This window comes from Diabrotica virgifera, chromosome 3, assembly GCF_917563875.1.
Source record: "Diabrotica virgifera virgifera chromosome 3, PGI_DIABVI_V3a".
Taxonomy (NCBI): domain Eukaryota; kingdom Metazoa; phylum Arthropoda; class Insecta; order Coleoptera; family Chrysomelidae; genus Diabrotica; species Diabrotica virgifera.
Window position 1 is genome coordinate 118,936,576 of NC_065445.1, and position 11,492 is coordinate 118,948,067.

Consider the following 11,492-nt stretch of genomic DNA (forward strand, 5'->3'; position numbering starts at 1 on the left):
TGATTTTTTACCTGATTTTCCCACAGCCTCAACTTTGTTTCAAAGGCTTGAATACATGAGTACATTTGAGTGACAATCAGATTTTTACCCTGTAACTTTACATTCAGATCAGTCAAGTGTTTATTCATATCTACCAAAAAGGCACAATCAACCCACCAGTCATTGTCATAATCAATTGGGTTGCCTTTTTCTAACATGAAAGCTTGAATAGGGTCACGTAATGCAAAAAATCTTTCTAAAACTACTCCTCGACTGAGCCAACGAACTTCGGTGAAATAAGGGACATCAGAAAACTTTTCGTCCAAATCTTGTAAAAACTGCCTGAACTGTCGGTGATTTAGTCCTCTGCTCCTTATAAAATTTACTATTTTAATTATAGGTTGCATGACATGGTCCATTTTTAAATGTTTGGATGCCAATGATTCCTGGTGAATTATACAGTGAAATCCCACAAAATTTCCTGATGTTTTCTGTTTTAATTTAGTTACAACGCCCGAATGTTGGCCAACCATGGCAGGAGCGCCATCCGTAGTTGTGCTGCTAAGTATATTCCAATCGAGTCCATATTCTGCCATCAAATGCTCCAATGCAGAATAAATATCATTTGCTGTTGTAGTACCTGTCAATGGAACGCACTTTAATAGTTCTTCAGTTATTTCAAAGTTACTGTTAATACCTCGTATAAAAACAGCAAGTTGAGCTGTATCAACAGTATCAGTGCTCTCATCAACAGCCAGTGAAAAGTTTGTAAATTCCTTAATTTTCTCCTTCAGTTGAAGAACCAAATTTTGAGATAAATCATTTATTCTTGAATCAACAGTGTTTCTTGACAGCGAAATATTTTGAATTATTGACTTTTGAAATGGAAATGAAACATCGGCAACTTTCAACATACAGTCTTTAATAAAATCACCATCAGTGAAAGGTTTTGATCTCTTCGCGATTTCTAATGCAATAATAAAACTTGATTTCAGGGCATCTTCGCTCTCAGTATTAGCTTTAGTAAACATCGATTGTTGACCTTGAAGTTTAGATTTTAAAGATGACAATCTGTCCATTCTTATTTTTTCAGTGTAACAATCGAATTTTGATTTATGATTCGTATCATAGTGTCTCTTGAAGTTAAACTCCTTACAAACAGCAACTGTTTGATTGCAAATCAAACACAGTGGTTTACCTTTCCATTCTATGAAAAAATATGCATTTTCCCATTTAGACTGAAAAACTCTACGTTCACTATCAACTTTACGTTTTTGTGACATTATGCCGAAATCGTAACAAATATGGAACTCGACACAATTATGGATATCGCACACGCACGACACAAACAAATGTACAATACCTTCTCAACCACTACTTCGCAACTGACTCACGTGACACGTCGACGCACTTCTTTTATATCGATAAGGAAGGTTCTAGTCTAGACTCGAAGCGCATGGAAGATTCTATTGTTCTCAACAAAAATAATAGGGTGTTTCCGCTAAGAGATGGTGTTACTGTCTATCTCTCTCGCTTGTCTAGGCACGCGCTGCCTTTGAAATGACTTATAAATGTAGTGTAGTGTACGCATTTTAAAACTTCCGTAGAGCCATCGAGTGAAGTCTAAAAGCTCTAAAAAACATGATTCTTCTTTCTGTGACACATTGCGATCGCGGGCCGTATTGGTATGGCCCGGGGGCCGGATGCGGCCCGCGGGCCGTATCTTTGACATGACTGCTGTAAACCATCGTGACAACAACTACAGCTGAATGACAGTACCGATCGTACAAATGGTGAAAACTAATGATATTAATTTAAATGTCTCAAATAAACCAAAAATTATTGAATCTGACAAAACCCGAAAAAAAAAGATGTTTTCAACTTAAGTTTTTATTTAAGAGAAAAAAGTACCGACGCGACGTACACTTATCATTCAAAATAATAGTCCGGAGATAGCATTACAAAAATACAAAAGTCATAGTAAGCCGGCTGATGTTATAGCCTTTTCAATTATGTATCATAAGTAGGGGTTTGCAATTTAAACTTTTTTGGTTGTGGTGGGTGGGGCCTAGGGAGTTGATGGGGGTGAGTTCTCTTTCATGTCATTTTAGTTCTCCCTTACTATCCTAGAAACGGTTTTAAGCATTTTTCCATATCGACATTTGTTCGAGAGATATAACCCATTGTAAGTTTTAAAATTGACACACTGTATAAAAATATTAATTTTACCTTAATGTCATCACAGACTGTTTCAATCTCTTCCAAACCTACAGGAATATGCACACATTTTTGTCCACCGATAATATTTGTAGGTATAAAACCTTCAAATTCTTTATTATTAAAGTGCACTAATCCAATATAAATATCCTGCCCATCTAATGTGCCACCAGACGGGATTGCATCGTCAGGGATAGAATCGGGATTATAATCCTGCCACTCAACGACATCACCTACAATATTAACAGAAAAAAAAATAATTTTAAGGCGTATCTATTATTGTAACAAGTAATTTAGACCAAGCTGTATCGTTGCCCCCGTTAGGTAAATTATTCCGATTCGTTTTTTTTTGCACAAACATTCAAAAAAAGGTCCTTCAAATCCACACGGTTCCGGGAGGCACGTTTAAAAAATTTTGTTTGAACAAATTAAAAAAAAAACCGTGTTGAGCTGGCACCCCCCACTTGCAAAAATTAAAAAACAAATAGCCCTGATTTATGAGCTATTTATGAGCTCTCATATTCCGCAAACTAAAAATTTTGAGCTCGTTCCACTGAGCAGGAATTTAATACCCTACTGGGGGGGGGGCTGAGTCAGCCCCCCCCCCACTACTTAAAAATAGGAATATTGAATCGGTTTTTGCGGCAGAATTACGAGCTATTTATGAGCTCTTGAACTTATATAGTTTCGATTTTTGAGCTCATCCCCTTCACCCCAAACAACCCTTTAATTGATTTAACTTAAGAGAAAGATGCTGAGAAAACTTAAAATATATCGTATTGCGAATATAATACCTATAGCTTATATACTCTAAGAATAAACTATTAAATCAAGAGCATTTCGATTATTGAGCTACAACCCCTTCGCCAGAAAACCACCCTATCTTCCCGGCTTAAGAGAAAGTTGTATTTAAAATGCGTTAAACTAATTATTTGGCGACTACATATCATTTAATAATTTATAAGCTTCCAAATTACGCGCATTTAGATCAGTAAATTGCAATTTATTTTGTATAGTGCAGTCACTGAAGGTAAAAATAAACGATTACCTTCAATTTCGGTGAACCTTCATCGATTTTCACGAAAATTGGTCAGTGGTTAGAGGATACGTCAAGAAACAAAGGTGACATGGTACCATCTTGCGCCTTTACCCTGAGGGTGGAAACCACCCCTTCTCGGGGGTGAAAATTATTTTATAAAAAATAAATGCACAAATCAATAAAAGAACAAATTAAAAGCAAAATTTATTATATAAGGTTAATAAAATAAGTCAATACTTTTTAAGTTATTAAAGATCAAAGATTTTAATTATTTGTGAAAAAAATGCATGTTTTGAAAAGGTTTTTTGTAAATCACTGAAAAACTTTAAGTTTTTACAAAAAAGTTAATAGTAGTTTAATTCGTATAGCTTATATTCTAAGAATAAACTCTTAAATCACGCGTCTTTCGATTATAGAGCTACAACCCCTTCGCAAGAAAACGACCCCATATTCCCGGCTTAAGAGAGAGTTGTTCTTAAAATAATTTAAATTAATTATTTGGCGACTACATTTCGTTTAATAATTTATGAGCTTGCAAAATATACGCATCTCAATTATTGAATTGCCATTTTCTTTCTATAGTGCAGTCACTGAAGGTAAAAATCAACTAGTACCTTCGATTTCGGTAAATCTCCATTCATTTTCACGAAAATTGGTGAGCGGATTTTGATACTGTCAACTTTTTCTGCATCTTATTTTTCATAGGTATTTCTAAGTATTTTGACAAGTATTTAGTACCTAAGTGTTATAAAATGCATCTCTTTCCCGTTATTTAAGCTTGAACCCTTAGATTTTAACAGTCGCGGAAAAAAATATACATTTAATTACCAATAACTTACTTTAAATTAACATTAAAGGGTTTAAGGGTTTTTCAAGTAAGCAATTTATTATATTTTTTATTAGCTTCAATTTTAGTGATGAAAACTTTTTTGTAAAAACTTACAGTTTTTGAGTCATTTATGAAAAATCGCTCTAAAGCATGCATTTTCTTTCCAAAAATTAAAATATTTGATCTTTAATAACTCAAAAAGTATTGATTTATTTTAATCACATTATATAACAAATTTTGCTTACAATTTGTCCCTCTCTCGATTTGTGGGGTTATTTTTAATAAAGTAATTTTCACTCCCGAGAAGGGGTGACATATACCCCAGGCTAAAACCCCAAGTTGTTATTGTCAATTCGTGAAAATAAATGGAGATTTACCGAAATCGAAGGTACTAGTTGATTTTTACCTTCAGTGACTGCACTATAGAAAGAAAATGGCAATTCAATAATTGAGATGCGTATATTTTGCAAGCTCATAAATTAGTAAACGATATGTAGTCGCCAAATAATTAATTTAAATTATTTTAAGAACAACTCTCTCTTAAGCCGGGAATATGGGGTCGTTTTCTTGCGAAGGGGTTGTAGCTCTATAATCGAAAGACGCGTGATTTAAGAGTTTATTCTTAGAATATAAGCTATACGAATTAAACTACTATTAACTTTTTTGTAAAAACTTAAAGTTTTTCAGTGATTTACAAAAAACCTTTTCAAAACATGCATTTTTTTCACAAATAATTAAAATCTTTGATCTTTAATAACTTAAAAAGTATTGACTTATTTTATTAACTTTATATAATAAATTTTGCTTTTAATTTGTTCTTTTATTGATTTGTGCATTTATTTTTTATAAAATAATTTTCACCCCCGAGAAGGGGCGGTATCCACCCTCAGGGTAAAGGCGCAAGGTGGTACCATGTCACCTTTGTTTCTTGACGTATCCTCTAACTACTGACCAATTTTCGTGAAAATCGATGAAGGTTCACCGAAATTGAAGGTAATCGTTGATTTTTACCTTCAGTGACTGCACTATACAAAATAAATTGCAATCTACTGATCTAAATGCGCGTAATTTGGAAGCTTATAAATTATTAAATGATATGTAGTCGCCAAATAATTAGTTTAATGCATTTTAAGTACAACTTTCTCTTAAGCCGGGAAGATAGGGTGGTTTTCTTGCGAAGGGGTTGTAGCTCAATAATCGAAATGCTCTTGATTTAATAGTTTATTCTTAGAGTATATAAGCTATATGAATTATATCCGCAATACGATATATTTTAAGTTTTCTCAGCATCTTTCTCTTAAGTTAAATCAATTAAAGGGTTGTTTAAGGGGGAAGGGGATGAGCTCAAAAATCGAAACTGTATAATTTCAAGAGCTCATAAATAGCTCGTAATTCTGCCGCAAAAACCGATTCAATATTCCTATTTTTAAGTAGTGGGGGGGGCTGACTCAGCCCCCCCCCACTAGGGTATTAAATTCCTGCTCAGTGGAACGAGCTCAAAATTTTTAGTTTGCGGAATATGAGAGCTCATAAATAGCTCATAAATCAGGGCTATTTGTTTTTTAATTTTTGCAAGTGGGGGGGCCAGCTCAACACGGGTTAAAAAAAAACAATTTTCCGCAAATCGCCAGGAAATTTTGACATTCCTATCAAAATTTCTTGAAGAAAAAGTCAGGACTTCCTTACTGTAACTAAATGTCATTTCCTTACTGTAAGGAAATGATATTTCCGTACAGTTGTTAGTGTTCTACATAAATGATAATACATATTTTTACTCATGCGATAATCCATAAAACGTCTGTATGCATTTTCGTACTTTTCTCTTGATTTCTTTGGCAATAATTCTAATGAAGCAGTATTCACTGCCTCAACCAGCTCTGGAGGAGTCCCAGGAATGGAAATTCCATCATCACTTATCATTTTTACTTTCGAGAACACCAGCAATTAAATTTATAAGCGTCAAGTTTGACAATTCAACCTCAATACGTTTCCATAGTAACCCAAGTAATTTTATTAGGAATTTCAAAGCACCATTTATTTGGGAATAAAATTATCGCGTTTTTTTTAAATCAATCAATATCTGTCGAATTTTAAACGATTTGCGGAAAAATAGTATGTTTACCTCGTAGGAAAAGCCACATTCCTGGACTCTGTGTTGCTAAGTCTCGGCTTGCGCCTCGACTTAGCAATCTTCACAGTCGTCCAGGAATGTTAAGCTTTTCCTACCCGGTAAACAATGTACTATTTTTCACTTCAATAAAGTCGTCAGAACAGTTAAAAATCGAAAACTTGAATATTTTGGCCATGTCATGTGACACCCAGAGAGATAAAGTCTCCATTTAATAATACAAGGCAAAGTAGACGGAAGAAGTGGACCAGGTCGAAGAAGAACGTCATGGCTTAAAAACCTGAGAGAATGGTTAAACAGATCCTCTGCATCCTTTTTCCGAGCTGTCGTCTCGTCAATAAAACTACTATAGCCAACGCTCGATAATCGAGCACGGCACATGAAGAAGAAGAAAAAAAGTAACTAAGAAATAACTAAATGTTGAAAATCTAGACCTAAATACTCAAATGCATAAAATAAACGGATGACGGCACTGGAATCCATAAAATTGTATCTAGTATCGAAAGAGATAATAAACAGAGTGTCCCAAAAGTAGTGGAACGGTCGAATATTTCGCGAACTAAACATCGGATCGAAAAACTGCAAAATACATGTTCAATCATTTTCAAAAATCTATCCAATGACACCAAACACCAACCCCCACTACACCCCTTGGAGGTGGGGTGGGGGGTAACTTTAAAATCTCAAATGGAAACCCCTAGTTTTTCTTACAGATTTGGATTCGTTACGTAAAAGTAAGTAACTTTTATTCAAGACATTTTTTCGAATTGTGGATAGATGGCGCTATAATTGGGAAAAACGATTTACCCTGATACCATAGGTAAATTATAGAAACGGTCTAATATCTCGAGAAATACACTTCCAAATGAGAAACCAAAAAAAAGGGTTTTAATACTTTTCGAAAACCTATCGAATAACACTAAACATGACCCTCCAACCCACCCCCTGGAGGTGGGGTGGGGGGTAAATTTAAAATCTTAAATAGCAACCCCCACTTTTTATTACAGATTCGGATTCGTCATGAAAAATTAAGCAACATTTATTCGAAACATTTTTTAGAATTGTTGATAGATGGCGCTTTAATTGGAAAACTACGATTTATTAGCGCCATCTATTAGCAATTTTAAAAAATGTTTCAAATAAATGTTGTTTAATTTTTCATGACGAATTCGAATCTGCAATAAAAAGTGGGGGTTGCTATTTAAGATTTTAAATTTACCCCCCGCCCCATCTCCACGGGGTGGGTTAGAGGGTCATGTTTGGTGTTTGTCGATAGGTTTTCGAAAAATATTAAAAACCTGTTTTTTGGTTTCTCATTTGGAAGTGTATTTCTCGAGATATTAGACCGTTTCTTTAATTTACCTATGGTATCAGGATAAATCGTTTTCTCCAATTGTAGCGCCATCTATCCACAGTTCGAAAAAATGTCTTGGATAAAAGTTGCCTACGTTTACGTATCATATCCAAATCTGCAAGAAAAACTAAGGGTTTCCATTTGAGATTTTAAAGTTACCCCCCACCCCACCTCCAGGGGGTGTAGTGGGGGTTGGTGTTTGGTGTCATTGGATAGATTTTTGAAAATGATTGAACACGTATTTTTCAGTTTTTCGATCCGATGTTTAATTCGCGAAATATTCGACCGTTCCACTACTTTTGGGACACCCTAAATATAATATAGTTACTTACATTTTTGAATAAAATATTAGACGATTATCAAGTACAAAAAACAGTTATTGAGAGATTTATTTAATCATTATTATCATCTACAGAGCTTACCTTGAGTAGTTCTACTATTAACTTGGTGACCATAGAAAAGCACTAAAAGAAAACACAACGTTTTTGCTATCATCTTGGTATATGAGTACGAATAAAATGGTACTCTAACATTTTTTTTAATTATATATAGGATAGAAATGTTTTAATATTACAATAAGAAGTGTTGTTTATAAAATTCAACGCATAGATAATAAAATTATATACTGATAACGATTCGATTTTCCTTGAAAGATATAAAAGTACTTAATAAAACTTAATACTTTACGATTTAATTAACATAATTAAGTCATACACTAGCATCAAACATGAGCCTTAGGGAATTAAACTATGAGCTTTGTTCTTGTTTACTTTACCTTCCATGTCCTGAACAACTTAATCATAGTCGCCCTTTATACTGCGACATGCTAATTTGGGATTATTGCAGGGTAGTCTGCTATCCCTTGGTGCTGAAGGGATTCCAACTATGGGGTAGACCTCTTCGATGGGTGCCAATTTTATATAGCTTCGTATATCTTTTAAGAAGAGGTTTCGAGTAAGTATATAATCTTTGTTCTAATTCCTCTTCTTGTAAATTGACCCATCATAAGACATGCCACGTTAGAGAAGACACGTCTAAAGAAGTAAGAGAGATCGACGACATCCTTTGAATGACCTCCAGATTTGGCCAAGTCAACTAAGGTCTCGGAAAAGCTTTCTGAAAAAATCAAAATCCCCCCTGAGGCAACTTGAAACGAGCCGCTACAAAAAGCGTTCTAAAAATCTGTAGTTAATAAAATATATTTTTTTAAACGAGAGATGTCCAAAAATTTGTAGGTACTTAGAAAACTTTAATAGATTACATGACTAAACATAATATTTTAAGACCAAAAAATTTGAGAGGAAAGGTGATTATCACTTATTTCAATACATCAATCAAACCTATCCAAACATTCAAATACTTTATCTTATTTTTGATTCGATTGTTTGAGATTTAAAGTTCGATTTAATAAATAAGCTAGTATCTAGTTCATTATTTGGCGAATGTATTTAGTGTCCGCAGTCATATAAACCCAAACAAACAACAAATATGTAGTTCATTATTGACTCATGCTCGGTTATTATGCACTCCTGGCACTGTTTATTTTCAAGATGACGCTTCCTCTCATTTTGCTCTTCCTGTCCGCAACCACCTACCTAAATGAAATCTTCCCGTAATAGTGGATTGGACGAGGTTTTCCAAACTGTCCTTCATCAATGCTTTAGCCTCCACGAAGCAAAGGCGGATCCAGGGAGAGGGTCATGGGGGCCATGGCCCCCTCCGAGAATTTAAAAAAAAATATAAATTTAAATATTTGCAGTTAAAATGTTTTTAGTTTTAAACACATATATATTTATAAAACAGAGGATAAATATGTCTTCTGGACTAGAATTGAACAAAAGCAGTAACGGAAGCTTCAAGAATGATATAGGATGTTTTGTAAATCAAAATGTTGATAATTTTACAGGGTGCCGATTGTTAGAACGATTTTGGCAGAATAAAAAAAAAAGAAGCGTTACTTGGGTACTTGGGTCGCCAGTACTGAGAACAAAGAAGTTGGTTGGTACTTTTGCACATTCAAAAGGGATTGTTTTGCAAGTATTGCGTTTTATTTTTCTAATGAAAAATATGGCCACAATAAAGGGATGACAGCCCAAAGCCCTGTCACTAAACCTTTATCATCTTTTGCCAAACTCATCGGCAAAGACGGAGGCATACAAACCCATGAAAAACATCATACCACAAGGAGTTCGTTCAGGTTGGGCTGGATTTTCAACAAAGTTATCGCAACCCGCAAAAGTCATTAACCAGATAGACTCTCCGAGGTCCAAAGAGATACAAGAAAATTATTCAGAAAGACTACGACCAATAGTACAGCCTATATATAGGGTTCTTAGGTCGACAAAATATTCCTCTAAGAGGTCATCGTGGTAATGGCCTTCTGCTTCTAAACGAAGATGCGAAGATACTGGACCTAGCAATGAGGGGAATTGTTAAGGTTTAAAATCGCATTAGGAGATAAAACTCTTATACAACACCTATCCACAGCATCTTCCTGAGCAACATACATTAGTAGCACCATACAAAATAAATTAATAACATGTGAAGAAATAATTGAACAAATAATGAATCAGGTTCAAAGTGCAAATTATTACTCTGTCATATTTGACGAAACGACTGGCGTATCCCACATGGAACAGCTTTCTCTAAATTTGAGATACATACACAATAACAACATTCGTGAAGACTTTGTCAAGTTCATTGACGCTTATAAGAACTTAAAAATAATTAGTGAAAATCAAGAAAGGGGGGAAAAAGAAGGCCTGGCAGGAGAAGCATTGAAAAAATAGTATTAAACTTACTGAAAGAACTGCACTTGGATCCGAGGAAATGTGTAGGAATCGGTACTTACTTTAATAATACTTTATTAATGTTACGTTTTGGATGTCTTAATGACCCTCAAAAGTGTGTGAAAAGTGTCTTAAAACTCGCCATTGTAACAATAATTTTTTAAACTTACCACCAGACCCCCTGGTACTCCTCCCAAAAAAAAGGTCATGTTCCCTCCCGAAAATCGGTCCTGGATCCGCCCTTGCCACGAAGTCCATATTTGACGACTCCGGATAAAGCACTGTGGAGTTTCATTAAAGAGGAAGTTAGAAAGATATGTTTCGATTGAGTTCGCCAAGCTTTTACGTCAGTCACTCCACTCCGGATATGCTGGGATAAATTAACATATTATGAACATGGCGTCATATCAAGTTGCGTTGAGACAATGGAGATATGTACACCGTATGGTGTGCATAAAATTGTGTTATTAATTTTTCCCTCTGTAGTTTCACTATGTGTTCTTAATTTTCCCCAAATTTGTATCACTGTAAAGAGACTTTCCGGCCATCCTACATTATTACCTAGAAAATACTTGACGTTTCGATTTTCACTCCAGGAATCGTTTTCAACAGATTAAAAGAGAATTTTGATGAAAAAATTATGTATAACCGCCAATTGTTGTTGTTGACGTTATGTTATATCACCGTCAACAAAAATTTAGTTTTTAATGTACTTGCATATGATGGTTGTAGGTAATAGCCAGCTTTGGCTGCAAAAATATGACGGTGTATGATTGTATGCCCTATGATACATCAAGTTTTGGGGTAAAAGTTGTAAATTGTGTTATGTATTACGTGTTGCATATGTATAGTGTATTCATATTGTTGATATCTTCTTGTTATTCACACTTTCTTAAGTATTGGCAACCAAAGTCTGCTGCATTCTGATGATGGATTTGCTACACATTGTTTTCATCATTTGGTAGGGTGAGGGCCGCTTCTTTGACTTTTCTCTTTTTTTCGTCTGTTCACTGTCCCAATGTGGTGTGTGTTCACTGTCCCAGGCACGTTTGCTAATCTGTGATTTGTCGAAATCTCTGCTTTTGATGTATGTTTCATGCTCATTAATCCTGACGCTCAGGTCTGCTTTATCCATTAGGCAATATAGGCACTTGCCT

The 11,492-nt window shown here is 34.8% G+C and overlaps 1 protein-coding gene across 2 annotated transcripts in view; it reads right to left on the reverse strand.

The window, feature by feature from the left end:
- The window catches only part of LOC126881266 (uncharacterized), a 56,655-nt gene extending 48,286 nt beyond the window's left edge, over window positions 1-8,369 (reverse strand). For both annotated transcript variants that reach the window (XM_050645447.1, XM_050645445.1), the window contains exons 1-2: window positions 7,969-8,369; window positions 2,209-2,429 (exon numbers count right to left, since the gene is read on the reverse strand). In XM_050645447.1, the coding sequence (XP_050501404.1) occupies window positions 2,209-2,429; window positions 7,969-8,041 (294 nt within the window). In that variant the 5' untranslated portion in view covers window positions 8,042-8,369. The remainder of the gene's footprint in view (window positions 1-2,208; window positions 2,430-7,968) is intronic.
- Between the last annotated feature and the right edge of the window lie 3,123 nt (window positions 8,370-11,492).